This window comes from Anomaloglossus baeobatrachus, chromosome 7 (genome assembly GCF_048569485.1).
Source record: "Anomaloglossus baeobatrachus isolate aAnoBae1 chromosome 7, aAnoBae1.hap1, whole genome shotgun sequence".
Lineage (NCBI taxonomy): Eukaryota > Metazoa > Chordata > Amphibia > Anura > Aromobatidae > Anomaloglossus > Anomaloglossus baeobatrachus.
In genome coordinates, this window is record NC_134359.1 from 234,547,345 (window position 1) to 234,562,959 (window position 15,615).

General features: G+C 40.8%; 1 protein-coding gene across 2 annotated transcripts in view; it reads right to left on the reverse strand.

The window, feature by feature from the left end:
- Positions 1-2,874: 2,874 nt before the first annotated feature.
- Positions 2,875-15,615, reverse strand: part of SNX29 (sorting nexin 29) — a 584,130-nt gene continuing 571,389 nt past the window's right edge. For both annotated transcript variants that reach the window (XM_075317954.1, XM_075317953.1), the window contains exon 21: positions 2,875-8,759. In XM_075317954.1, coding sequence (XP_075174069.1) covers positions 8,630-8,759 — 130 coding nt within the window. In that variant the 3' untranslated portion in view covers positions 2,875-8,629. The remainder of the gene's footprint in view (positions 8,760-15,615) is intronic.

A 15,615-nucleotide genomic window follows, 5' to 3' on the forward strand; every position in this document is an offset into this window, starting at 1 on the left:
TTTGTTTTTACTACTCACCTTGCTTGTTCGCTGGATTGCTCTAACTTCTCTTTGATGAAGAAAGATAGATGCAAAAAGCCATGTAAAGTCATGACACCAGCTAAAATCTATCAGTAATTAAAAAGCAATCCTGCATCTTAGTGAATAATAGTATCAGCTAGTTAAACTGATGGCCTATGAAAAGGAGTCTCATTACCAAGGTATCTCACAAGAAACATCTCTTGATGGGTAAAACCAGTGAGCCGTCTCAAGACTTTCATAACTTTATTCTTGCAAAACATATTGACGGCATTGGTTGCCGAAAAATTACTAAACTACTGAAGGCTCCAGTGAGCACTGTTGGGGCCAAAACCCAGAAGTGGGAAAAACATAATTTCACTACAAACCAGCCATGACCAGGTGCTCCATGCAAGATTTTAGACAGAGGAATGAAACAAAATATCAGAAAAATTGTCTAATAGCCAAAGACCACCTGTGGACAGCTACAGTAAGTCCTGGAATCAGTATAATTGTTTGAAGTAAAACAATAAGTAATGAACTCAACATCCATGGCCTGTATGCACGCTCACTATGCAAGACTCCATCACTAAGCAAAAAGTATGTTAAAGGGTAATTAGTTTGCTCAACAACATTTAAACAAATCTGTGAAATACGGGGAGAATATAGGCTGATCAGATGAGACCGAAATTTAACTCTTTGGATGCCATAATCCACACCATGTTTGAAGCCCAAAAACACCATTCCAACGATGAAGGTTGGAGGTGGTAACATCATGGTATGGGGCTGTTTTTCAGCATGTGGCACTGGCAAACTTGAATTGAAGGAAGTATGAATGGACAAATGTACTGAGACATTATTGATAAAACTCTGTTGCCATCTACCAGAATGATGAAGATGAATTGAGGGTGGACATTTCAGTAAGACGATGATCCCAAACACACAGCCAAGGAAACTCTCAACTGGTATCAGAGAAAGAAAATGAAGTTGCCAAAATGGCCAAGGCAATCTCATGACCTGAATCAAATAGAAAATTTATGGAAGAAACTAAATTTCAGCGTTCATAGCAGGAGACCATGAGACCTTCAGGATTTGAATAGTGTTTGTGTGGAAAAATGGAACAAAATCACACCTGAGCAATGCATTCGACTAGTTTCTCCACACAGTAGGCGTCTTGAATTTGTCATCACCAAGAAAGGCTTTTGTACAGAGTATTAAATAAATTTCATTAAGTGTGTTCAATACTTTTTTCCTGGGTTATTTTGCATTATTACATAATCACTAAATTTATGGACATCTATGGTTCAAGTTATTGCCTGTGTGGATTGGATGGGTTGTTACCAACATCTGGTGAGAAACGCATGTCAATAGCACCTTTAGAAATATGTTTACTTTTAAATTGGTGACGTGTTCTACACTTATTTCACCCGCTGTATATATTAGTAAAGTAGCCTAACTAATAATCAATGTGAAAAAATGACCAGATAGATAAATTCGTATCTGGGAAAAATAAAGAATTGTGACATGTGAGTTACCAAATATTTTTCTGCAAAAAAATCCCTCTTTTCAGTAGACCGCTCTCCATCCAAACCTTGTTATCACCCCTAAATGTGAGTCCAGATGCTAAAAACAATGGGGGAGCATTGTATTGGATGACACCCAGGAAATCTACCAACACCTCCAAGAGGCTTTTTTTGTGGAACCTCTTAGTCATTCTGAGACAGTTGGCAAGAGTATAAAGAGTCTCTACAGCAATTGTAGTGTTTCCACCTCTTCTATGCCTTGATCAGTATTAATTGTTGCACAAATGAGGTAAAACCTTAGAGATTTTTAAGCTTCCTAGGTCTTTGCCATTATAGCAGGGCTGAATCATTTCTTGATAAGCACTATTATAGTGAAGAGTGGGGTGAAGAATGGAAATATTCCAAACAACAATCCTTAAATGTTCAATATGTAAGAATTAAGTATCTGTATTTCTTAAAGTACAAAACAGATTTCCACCATGAAGTTATGGATTTCTCGCCACAGGTTCCCTTTAAAACCGTAAGAGAGAAGACTGCAGTTGGATCTTCACACCCGAGGTCCAATATGTTGTCCTGTTGTTATCAGAACAGGGCTGAATGAAAGTAACTGGTAACTGGATCACTTTCTACTCCACTATTCAGCTCATAAGACAGTGAGGTTATAAAAGACAATGATGAACATTTATAGTCAAGTGAATTGTGTCCTCTCCTGTTTCATACCCTTAAGGCTGCTTTACACACAGCGACATTGCTAGCGATGTCGCTGGTGAAAGCACCCGCCCCCGTCGGTTGTGCGTCACGGGCAAATCGCTGCCCGTGGCGCACAACATCGCTAGGACCCGTCACACGTGCTTACCTGCCTAGCGACGTCGCTGTGGACGGCAAACCGTCTCCTTTCTAAGGGGGCGGTTCATGCGGCGTCACACGGCAGTCGTCCAATAGAAGCGGAGGGGCGGAGTGCAGCCGAAAGAAAGTGACGCCCACCTCGTTGCCAGAGGACGCAGGTAAGGTGGTGTTCCTCGTTCCTGGGGTGTCACACGTAGAGATGTGTGCTGCCTCAGGGACGACGAACAACCTGCGTCCTGCAACAGCAACGACATTTGGGATTACAAATGACGTGTCAACAATCATTGATTAGGTGAGTAATTTTGATAGTTAGCGGTCGTTTGTACCTTTCATACGCAACGACGTCGCTAACGAGGCTGGATGTGCGTCACAAATTCCGTGACCTCAACGACATCTTGTTAGCGATGTCGTTGCGTGTAAAGCCCCCTTTATTCTTAGGCATTTGTAACTTTTCACCCTATTAATATATGAACATTTATTTTTTAAATAAAGAATGAGTCGGTAAAGATTTATTTCAAATTCCATGTATTTCTGACATTAGTAAATGATAGGCACATTAAACGTTACATTACGTCAGTGTTATTTGTACAAGCACCTACATCCTTGAAAGATGCACTTTTGTCAATGTATATGGTTTTTATTTATCATTACATATTTTATATTATATATACAAGCTCCCAACTCCAAAAAATGCGCAAACGTCATCTCTGCAGTCCCAACTGAATCCCTATTACGGAAACACTAAATGGACTTTTCCATAGTCAGCAGTATCTTCTGAAAACATAACAGAGGATGACTTTTGGGACAACTAAAAGTGCAGTAATACTGAAGAATACATAAAATATAATCATAAGACTAGGTGGGAAATTACTGGTAATCCTGGAAACATTTAAAGGAACACCCTGCATACAACCTCTGTGTTATGCCTAGTCTGAGCCTCAATGGGTCAATCACGATGCTCCCAACACTTGTCTTTGATGTATCTCAGTGTATACACCAGCCTTGTATTAGGTATAGTACAGTGTCTATTTATCCAAGAGTGATCCTTTAATTGACCCAGGGGGTCATTATGCTATGTTCGGGTACAGACAATAGAGGAAGGGAAAAAATGTGTGTGGGGGGGTAACTGCTCTGCTGTTGAAGACTTCAGGATGGAGGAGTCCAGGAAACATCAATAGACCAAATGCCGATTATTCTACGCATTTCGAAGCTATCCTGAAACTAAACTGTAAATAAACTGTATTTGACCTAGTCATGTTTCCTTGATTCTTCTGTCCTCAAGTCTTCAACAGCAGAGCACAAAATAAGTTTTTTCCCTTCCGCAATGTTCTAGGTTTGTGAGAGACGAGGCTTTGTGTTATGTAATTAAAATCCATGTAATTTCATTACTATAGCAGCTTCCGTTTGATATAAAGGCCCCTATAAACAGTAGAGCTTTCGACCAACAACAATCGCTCCAGATTTCTGTATTCAAAGAAAGACTCAGCATGGCCGAGCGCTTCTGAGTTTTCTATGAGAGCCGCTTCCAGACTACACAACAACTTATTTCTGAGAAAAACTGTAGGTTTGATCATACAACATCTCCCCAATATTATCTGTTGGGGAGAGACAGAAGGCCCCAATACACATTAGACTGATGGACGATCATGCCGGTGAGGTCGACTAACTTTGGTCTTATGTGTATGGGGGCCATAAGAATAAACTATGGGGGTAGTGATGCTCAATATTGCATTTGCAATGTAACCCTTTGGTACAACTCATCAATGTTATTCTCACAAGTTCCAGGTAAAACCTAATGAGTTAAAAAAAAAACCCAAACAATAAAATCAAACCGAAATAGAAGGAGGTGGCACTCACCAAGTAAAAATCTTCGTTTTTTTCTATAAAAATAGACCAGACTGGACCTGATGAAGCGCCTGTGAGTGCGAAACGCCCACCGTCGTCTGACGCCCCCCGCATCCCTCCCTGCTTTTTGATGTCTATTTTTATAGAATAAACGAAGATTTTTACTTGGTGAGTGCCACCTTATGTGTGTTGTAATGGAGAGAATTGCACCATAGGTGCTTTTTTATTAGTCTCTGTTGTGACCTATTTGTTGCACTGCGTTACTTTAAAATGGATGTGGAGCAGTGAATGTGGTTTTAGTGCTGGACTTTCCTTTCTTTGGATGAATAAAATCAAACAGAAATCAATTATGATTTTAAGCTCGAATACATTGGTAAATACAAAATAAGAAAAATAATGAAAGCCACGAATTTATCAGACTTATGTGATGGAAAAGTAGAAAAGTTTATGGTAGCAAACAGCTATTATTTTTCAGAAACTGATTATAGGGTATTAATTGCACTGTGCAACTCCTTTACTATGGTTTCTACCAGCATAAATGACTAGAGATGAGTGGAACGCTTTGCATAACCACAGTCCACAGTTCAGGTCAGTGCTCTCTGGCTGTGGACAGGAGCTCCGTGAATTTCATGAGATTCCACGATTCTCAGTGCAACATTTGATTCACTGGCCTGGTGTGTCGATGCCCAAACATAACAAATTATAAGATGGGCCTGGGGTCCATGAAGGTCAGGAAATTTGTGCAGCTCCTGTCCACAACCAGAGCTGAGCTGGACTGTGGAGTGGGGCTGCACAAATCAGTCTACTCATTTCTATATGTTACCTTTAAGGCACTCATATAACAAATTAGCAAGCATAAGTTATTTTTTGAAGAACTTCCATGAAAAATAACTGAGGAACTCAAAGGACATTGTTCCAAGACAAGATGTTCCAACATTCATAGTTCAAGAAGATCATTATTTACTAAAACAGATCAGTTAGGAGAGATGTTATGTCGGCTTTAGGATGGCGCTACACAACAACATTTTATGGTCTTTACCAAGTGGGTAATAATGTAGACCATCCTAAAGGCACCCCCCAAGAAACCTGTGAGCCACACACCCTTACTAAAGAACGTAAACATTAGCAATAAATAAAAAGGCCTATATCTCTGGAACCATATGGTCGATTTTAATAAAACAAAAAATAGCCTACTCAGGGGAGCAGTTGATTTAGAAGAGGATAAACTGGCAACTTTTAATCTGGCGACAAGTCTTCTGTAAACTGGGCTGAGCTCAGATAGGGACACAGTTATATGAAGGAAGACAATCCCTTCTTTCCGAATGGTAAGGGGCCTAGGGTAGGACAACCACCATCGCCATACAATTATGACCTAATTTAAAAATAAATTGAAAATCCCAGACAATCCTTTATACAATAAAGTTATATTAACATGCCAATAAAATTTGGCTGATGTCAGGAAAAAAAAATAATATCTCATTTACAAATCCAATTACAATACATGAACTTTTTATGTGAAAAGCGGAATGTTTTTTACAACTCAATTTCTCAAAAAATGTTTTATAGTCCTATAATGAAAGTGACACTGATTAATCAGGTAATAATAATAGGTGGGATCACAGCTTTATACATTTTGATTCATGTGTGAGAATATTGCAGAGGAAATTAAGTTCAGAACTATTGTTTTTTTTAATTAATGGAAAAACACAAAGTTTACTTTGAAAATGTTGTAAAATTCTCAAACAACTTTTAAATGTATTAATATATACATTGTAATATACTACGGCATCCCCCCAAAAATACATATGCTCGATACAAGAGATTTCCAACCAGTGGCTTTCCAGTTACTGCCTGTCCTAATAGACAAATGCACTCAGGACATGCTGGAAGTTGCAGTTTTGTAGAGAGCCACAAATTGGAGATCACTGTTTTATTGTATGTAATTACTATAAAGTGTAGGTGGTGATATTGAAAGAATCAGTAAGCTGCGTGTAAGCCACCAAAAAGGCACATTTATATAGTAGCTATACCATCTTTATAACAACATGATCTACAGGCATGGCACAACCAAAGTCTTGGTAGACAGAAGATGATTAGTGAAGGCTTGGAACCTTCTGTGGATCACAGTCACAATGAATCCACTATCTGGGCAAAACACATCAGCTACAACCATATAGACAGAGTAAAAACTGACTGTATGACCACGAAGAGAATCTGGCACAGAAAAACATCTTGTCTTTTGTTGGGTCATTTTTTGAAAAAGGGGTCTTATCTTTGTAGCCTTCATAATTCCATGAAGAGCAGCCATAAAGTGCCTATTTTAGTTTGGAGGTCTCAGTAGGTCCATGTTACATAGACAGCTTCTGGCACCATGTAATGCTAAAAAGGGTTATCTGGCGCTGCTCACTTCTGCATTAGGCGGTGGGTCATGTTGGTGATGTTGCTTCGCTGAAAAGCTACCAGGATGCATGCGCAATCGGAAGATATTATCTTGTCTAGAGATTAGCAAACCTGAAAAGTGAAGTTCAGTGTTCGTAGACCACACGCACTTTACAACAAAAAACTGTTTGATTTTGGGTGTTTTACTTATGCAAACACTTATGCTTGGTGCTCAGCCCAGTGCGAGCCGCTTGCAGTGCTTGAATGGTCACAGTGGGGGTAAAATAAGCGTTATCGGATGTAGAGTGTACAAAAAAAAAAAATGAAAAAAAGACCACACTCCCCTGGAAGTGATCTGTTTATGGCTGGTTACATGCGGACGAAGACCTAAACTGCCCAATTAGTGAATTCCATTGCGGTTTAGGTCAAGTCCGGGTCTCAAACCGATTTTTATCTAAAGTCCGGCTGAGCCCACTGAACCGAATTTCAATGGGTCCGCTCATTCTCTAATTCTGTCCTATTTATTACCTGTCAATTGCTCATGTGCCCTAGTTGATATGCCTTGACCAGTGCCATTCAAGTGAACGGCAAAGGAGAAACGCCTTCAATTTTACCTTAGAACATACTCTCCCATGAAAAGTTTTCAGTGAACAATTACTGTACACCTTGCCTACTTTTATGAGAACCAAATGTTTACATGTTTATGTATTTGTGCACTTTTCCATAAGATGGGACATAATAATTGTATCAATTAGTTGAAGACAACACTTGGTGTCCACACCGTGGTTATGAAAATGGGAGTCCAAAAGTCCCCTATGTGAATAGAGTGTTAGTGAGCATGTGTGACCACTGTTGATGGGAGCGGTGGTCGCACATGTTCACCAAAGCTTTATTCTCACAGAGGACTTTCAATCACCTGTTTTCAGGATCCTGAGGGTACTGACATGCCACAGCCCTAGAAATTGGACATTTATTATCTTTTCTGTGGATAGGTTATAAAGGAGGAGTCAAATAAACAGCACTGAAGTAGAATTATGCTACCAAAATGAGCTTGTTCTTGGCATAAAAAGTTTACATTTACTCATAGAAATGTGATAGGAAGAAATACACCAATGTGTGCAGAAAATACCAAAAGCTTAGACACTAAAACCATCTCGCGGTCATCCCTCTGAACCATGCTAATCAACAGAGGTCGTGTATGTCAGACTTTTATAGATTAACCAAGGTTGGCATATCCCAAGGATTGGCCATCAATGAGCCTCCATGAGTCCCTTTAAATAATTCTAATTAAGTTATATCTGTTTAAGATTACAACGATGATGGGCTTTGTCACGTTAACATTTTCCATTCTTTTTGTGCTACATTTGTATATACGAGTAGTTTTGGACCCAAGTTAGTCACATGAATGTGTTCACCATCTTAAGGGTGAGCTTGATGTAGACGTGATATATGAACCATCAATCACAATTTTTACCAGTGTATTTGCTCAGAGACCCAATGAATTAATTCAGAACACCTACAATTTATTTTTCTTCCTAATTTTATATGCATTGGCTCAAGGTGAGCTTTAACAAACCATTATTTCAATATACTAACAATCGTATCAATGATTCTATCCAACAAGGAAGAATTATGAGACATGGCCATGATCATAAATCTGTGTTAGTGACCCAGTGCTATGTATATCTATACAAAATCATCACCAAATAACTTACTAATACGTGTCAGGCCAAAATAATCATTAGATACAAACCGCACTTTGTTGGTGTGCTACCCCATGAGGTGGACAACAAAAAATAAGAAACTGATTATACTTAGCATGCCCCGGGTGACCCTGTGACATTAGTCATTATAGTGTGCAAGATAAAGAAATGCCTAGAAGAAATGGTCAAAGAATCCAATGACTTCATAAGAAGAGTGCAACGTCTAGGATCAGAGTCCATACTTGGCGACATGATCTCTTTCCGGACAAGAGCCGTTTTGCCGAGTTCAGCTTTAATTTTCCATCTAGTGTTAAGACTTAGCATGGAAGAAAGTGGTCAGAGGTCCCCGCTCTGAGGTTCAGGGTTTCGTGACTCTCTCTGGTGACTGCGAGATAATTTTGGAAATCGAGAAGCCACTTTGGATCGACTGCCTTTGCCGCCTTGTTCTCCATTGCCTTGACTGTCGCTGAAAGACAGAATAAAGCAGATAAATAGATAATAGGTACAAATTACTCACAAAATTACTGTGGTAAATGGAAGAACATATTCCACTCTGAACATTAGTGACCTTGAAACACGCTATTCACAGCAATTACCTTAACAGTGTGACTGTCAGTAGAGTACAAGGTAAATGCCACAAACGGGTAACATTACAAGGCTCCACGCTCACTGAGCAGGCTGACACAATACATATACAGTACTTCTGAAGAGTAAATTATGTTTATCATCTGTAAGTGCAAGCTACTCACAAGAAGCAGGAGAGTGCAGGAAAACCCCTACTTGATCCCAAAACCGTTGACAATTTCAAGCGTTGTCGAGATCCTAACCATTACTACACCAAAAACATCTGTGTTTGGCCTGAATTACTTTGACATGTACTTGTACTTGTCGGATGACAGTTCACAATAAGCTGTCACATGTGTGAACATGTGGACTTGGACTATTTGTAGCCACTAAATTACTTGTATTCTGCATTTTTCCTAAAGTTTTGAGTTATCCCCGAGTTACTGGGTGATTAGTTGCCATAAAGTCTCCAGACAATGCACAGATAGAACAGGAGATCCCTCTCTCGTCTCTCTTACAAGCAGCAGCATAGAGGACAGTATACAGCAGCACTGAGCAGTGTAGCTCTGAATCCTGGTGTGAAGTAAACCCTTACCAGAAAGCTGCAGCCCAGGTCTGTGTGTATCTCTGTTTCTCTGCAGCTTCCCTTTCCTTTTCTCCTTCCCTCTTTACCGACGTCCATGGGCAGGATATAAACAAATCCCTCAGTGAACTGAAACAGTCCATCTTTTCTCTCAAGTAGGATTTTAACCAATTTCACCGAGCATGATGATTTTCAGGAGGAGGATACATTTTTTTTTATATAACAAGGTATACTACAAGTTTTCTTATATTGGTTTGATGCTTCTAAGAAGAACCACATTGACAAATTGAAAGTCCACGAATACCCCAGAAAGGTGACGTCCTTCTTTCCCTGGCAAAGACAGAAGACCCTAGAACTGGCACTGCTCTGTCCCTCATATCAGATTTCTTTTTTTTATTTTTTATAGTTCCTTTAGGTTTGATTATTCAATAACATAACATTTTAATTAAAGCATAAAAAAAGATAAAATTCAGAACAATAATGGTGAGAATAACAGGGGTTAGGAGCAGTAGGGAGGGAAAGGAAGTGTTGGGGTATACAGGAGACAGGGGTTTTGCTAAGAGATTGTGTTATTCGGATAATTAAAGGCAATTTCCACTACTAAGACTACCACTTCTCATTCCACATGTTTGGCCCCATCAAAATAAAAAAGCCTATACTCACCTCCCGTGTCGGTGCTGTTCCAGTGGTGTCGGTGTTCTAATTCCCGGGGCTCAGGTGAAGTTGTGATATCAAGTGAGCCCCGCCGGCTTTTCTCTTGCCACCTTCAGAGATATAACTTATCAACAGGAAGTGAGAGCTGAGGCTGCCACTCACTTCCTGTCGATTACTCAAATGTTCGAAGGTGGCAAGAAGCCGATGATAATTGGGCACGGGACTCGCATGATGTCACAACCTCACCTGAGCCCTGGGAATAAAAGCACCGACACCACTGGAAACAGCGCGAACATGGGAGGTGAGTATAAGCTTTTCATATTACACATGGGCTACACATGAGGAATAAGAAGGGTTCTAGTACAGGACAACCCCTTTAAGAAAAATTCAGCTGTATAATATGGAGATACGTATCAAAAGGAAAAGAGGATCCAGCATCCAACGATGTAAACATAAACAATTTTATTCCCAAAAAATTAAAAGCAGAGAGAAAAGGAAAAGGACATGGTAAAAAAAAACCCACAGAGATAACTCAGGTAAAGTCAAACATGTTTCAGACAATCGAGTCCTTAATCATTGTATACTCATGCAAAGTAACCATATGTGAGAAGGAGTGCCTAGTTCTTCATTATGACTGTGACCTTTTATTAAATTTAATTAGTCACATGGTGTCTACTGGATCCCAAGCAAGTTTGTTTTCATCATATTTTTGCAAGTCTGGAAGGTAGGTAACTGTCCATTTTGGTAGCTTCGTAGCCTGGACATCCCTCCCTCCCCAATGCAAGATAAGATGCGGCATCGACTACACTTGCCACAGCAAAAAGCTTGGAGTTCCTTGGACTGGTATTTTCATGAGACTAAAAAAACTTTAAAACAACACTAAGAATCTGGTATAAAACTAATAAAATCTATAACTTAATGCCTTCTGTATGCAGTCTCACTCTGTTAATTTACAAGATTCCAATTAAGCCCTTAACGACCTATGACATTTTATATACATCCCTGCCTTTGATGTGAGCTTGCACGCTGACCCCGCACATTTCCCTGCATATGTCAGTTGATTTAATCAGGCGACATATGCGTCTAACAGCTGCTTTATTCACCATCCGCTGATTGCCTAGTCTCTGACTGACAGATCCCTTCTGTCTCAGTGGCCAATCAAAGACAGGAGGCCGGCAGTGGATGGTAATTGGGAGACAGAAGAAAAGCTGCAAGTGCAATGTCCAACCCAACTTGCACTTGCAGCTCATTAGCACACAGTTTGAACTATGGATTTCTTAAAACCAGCAAAACTGATTTCAACAAGAAAGGTAGGGATTTAGTTAGCGTTAAAGCTCCTTTACAAACATGTCATTAAGTAAAGCCACCTTTAAGTCAAGCATAATTAGGAAGAATAGTGTAAAGGATGCTTCACACGCTGCGACGACATCGCTAACGATATATCGTCGGGGTCACGTAGTTAGTGATGCACATCTGGCGCAGTTAGCGACATCGCAGTGTGTGACACCAATAAGTGACGATCAACGAGCGCAAAAACGTGAAAAATTGTTGCTCGTTGACACGTCGTTTATTTCCTTAATATTGTTGCTGCTGCAGGTATGATGTTTGTCGTTCCTGCGGCAGCACACGCCGCTATGTGTGACACCGCAGGAACGACGAACATCTCCTTACCTGCGTCCACCGGCAATGAGGAAGGTAGAAGGTGGGCGGCATGTTCCGGCTGCTCATCTCCGCCCCTCCTCTGCTATTGGACGGCTGCCGTGTGACGTCGCTGTGACGCCACACGAACCGCCCCCTTAGAAAGGAAACGGATCGCCGGCTAGAGCGACGTCGCAGGGAAGGCAAGTCCGTGTGACGGGTGTTAGTGATGTTGTGCGCCACGGGCAACCAGACGGGGGCGGGTACGCTCGCTAGTGATATCAGTACCGATATCGCAGCGTGTAAAGTACCCTTAAGAGCCGACTGCAACTAGAAAATCCCTTTAGATATATATGTCAGGGTTGAATAAATATATATTTGGCATCATGCATTTTACATTTAGCATTTTTTATATTAGTCTAATGGAAATATAACCTTGCTGTGTAAAAATAGGGTTAAATTACATCGTCTGATGTAGCTTCGAGCAATAGCCTACAAAATGAAGTGAAATCCATGCTGGGATTTGTGCGAGTAGGACGCAGAGAGCGAGCTGCAATGGTGCTCTAGTTAGCGGTCTCCTAATTAAGGAGGTTTCATTAAATGATGAAGTACATTAGCAATACATCCCTGCTGGGCACTTTTAGCTTGTTCTGACTCTGATCCTACATGAATGATTTTGTATATATCTGCTAGAAAACAAGAACATCATTCATTGAGGTAAAAAAGATTCACTTTTAAGTAGAAACATACAGGGGAATAGTTGGGGACGGCAGATAAGCTAGCTTTAAAGTCAACCATGAATTAATGGAATATATGAACAATACCTTCTATAGTGCATATATAGTGCCAGCCATGAGCTACATTTCATTTATAAGAAAAACAGTTGCAGTTTATATCAACTATATTGCATGTATTACATTATTGCATATATAGACATATAATATGCACTACATATGCAGCATAGTCATATGATATATGGCACATGTGCTGTATCTGCTCCTGACCCCTTTCCATAGTGCATGTGTCACGTCAGGGAAAAGAGGACCCCAAGTGAGCGACACAACACAAAGGGTACCCCAGGGAAACAATACAATGAATGGCCCTGACACTAGGGAGAGGGGAGCAGGATCACCTAATATCACTCACCTGAAGCTGATAACTGCATTCCCCAATGTCCCTAGACTGGTCCTCCTTCCCCCTGTACGCCGATCACGTGCCTAGGCCCTCACTGGCCCTGACCTCAGTCTGACTAGTGAAGGACAGCGAGACGCTAGTCTTGCCACTGCAATAAGACAACACAAGGAAGGTGTCACAACACTCACAGGCAGGGATGTGATGCTAGACACTAAGAGCAGCAGGGAAGTCACACAAGCCGATGTCAGTACTGGGAGGACGCAACTCTACACAGGGAGCAGAAAAGAACAGAGTCTATATACAGGCTGTGGGGTCAGGTAACCGGGAGTTCACGGAAAGGACACAAGGGGGCAGACAAGGCCGTAGTCAAGAGGGAACAGGAGGTCAGGGGCCAGACGGTAAAACAGAGTCAGGGGGAACAGGCAGAGGAAAATCATGGGTCAGTCCGGGGTCGAGCACCAAGATCAATCTACCACCATAACCAGGAGCCAGGCACTTATTGTAGCAAACCAGAAAATATGACTGGTGTCATTGTGGCCAACACCAATCCCTAAGAAAGCCCAGCAATTACTCAGAATAATGGAGCAGGCGTGCAGTCCCTTCCCACCAACCAGAGAGTAAGCCGGAGACCAGAAACAGACCGTCCGACACTGAAAGGGTACCAGAAATGCTGGTGGGGAGTTTCCTATGGCACACAGACAGACACCGGGACCATAGGAGGATACAACAGAAAACCGCAATGCAGAAACCACACTGCAGGTCAGGACTATGATAGTAGGTAAGACAAACAGGTGAGGATTGACGCGACAGAAAGCACTCCTAGGTTTCTTCAGCAGAAAGGACACCACAGCTATGCAGAGATAAGCTTCTTCAACATGGACAGCATAGGTATGAGCTATAACCGGCATATGAAAGAATGAGGAGTGGCTGCAGCTGAGATTACAACTACCAGTTAGATGACTGCAGGATAGAAATTAACCTTAAACCCCTTCAGTACCAGAAGGAATTAAATGAACTCCAACTCCGGGTAAATGACAATGATCAACAACATGCTGTGAACTTCTGATCTCAGATCCCCCTGAGATCACTTGTGACAGCAGATGATATGTCTGTATTTGGCATCCTCCAACTACATATCAACAGACACTATCAAGTCTACAGAGAAAAACACAGCTACAAGTACGAATGGCTATACTGAAGATCTGTAATTTAGCCCCTTGGATCCTATTGCCAATAGTAATTATAAAAAAAAAATACTACTCATAGGATTGGCACAAAATACTCCCATATAGAGGTAAAACACATAGTCAATCTATATATACAAAAAAACAAACCATGAGCGCATCATGCTGGTATTCTGCACAAAGTGTTCTAATACAGTACATGCTCCGCACTTGATATCGGCATATATGTCATTAGTTTGAATATTGATTATAATTAAGATATCCATTTTGTAACACAAGCTTGACAGAAATTACCACCTGTCAGTGCAGATATTACCTATGTAAAAATGTCTTGCTCCTCCAGCTGCATATACATTAATGCTGCCTCCACTTGAACCAAGATGATTAACCTCTGCCGTCTTCTTCTCGACATGAAAGAGGAGCATTAACCAGCTCCACTGTGCGGCTCGCACACGCCAGGAAAATGCAGAGTCCATGCTGTGAGATGGCCTGTTCTTAGAGTAATTGTTATTTTGATTTCCAAGAATTTCTGTCCGGATGTACAAGTCTGAATACAAATTCATGTAAATTGATTTTCCCATAATGTGTGTTTTTTGTAGTTAATCTTTAGAATACAATTTCCCTCCCTTTCACTGTTGACTTCCCAAGTGGCGTTTCGTGTACTTTTTAAGGCTGTGCCTGTATAATTACCGCTATAATTGCAGATATTAGAATTTTTTTTCTATCGTGTCTCCGCAGACAGCGCTCATTTTATACAATCTCATGGATGTTAGAAATACTTTGCAGGAAAAATTAAGCCCCTACAACTCAAAAAAGTAAGGGCTGTGAACGGAAAGATAGAAGGGATCTGAGAATAAAACCAGACTTTTACAAATGATTTTCACAACGGAATAATAAGGATCCGCCATAGGAGGTCACTATTATAATGGCTGGAAGGAGTTCAATAGGGCTAAACACATATGTATATAGATCAATTAAAATCACACAAAATATACCCGGAATTATGGCCCCCAAATACTCAACTAAGAGGCTGCAGCTACATCAAGGGAGGAGCTAGAATTTTATACACTGAAAAGTGAAGATCGAAATTATCTGAAGTCACCGAATAATTTTTGGCAATAACTGGGAAATGTTGTCTTCTTTTGCATCTACTTCTAACTTGCAGTTGTATGCTGTGATTTTGTGCAACACCATGTTCAAAAGTTTAGACACATCCCACTGGAGTTTGATGGGACCCGGTGCAAAATTTGGACCTAGGCCTCCCAACCATGTTGGTCAAATGTATGTATATGTATATATACATTTGGCCTTCTAAATCTTATAAAGACATTCGAGTTGCCCTCCCCCATTATGTAGTAAAGTCCCCCATCCTGTTCTTAAGTGACTCCTCCTGGGATCCTTCCTGGTAACTATGTCCCCCATCCTGGTATATATGCCTCATCCTAGTATGTCCCCCATACTGGTAAATACTGTCCCTCTTCTGGGCCCCTCCTGGTATATGCTGTCCCCCTCCTGGTATATACGTTACTCTCTTGGTATATACTGCCCCCCTCCTGGTATATACT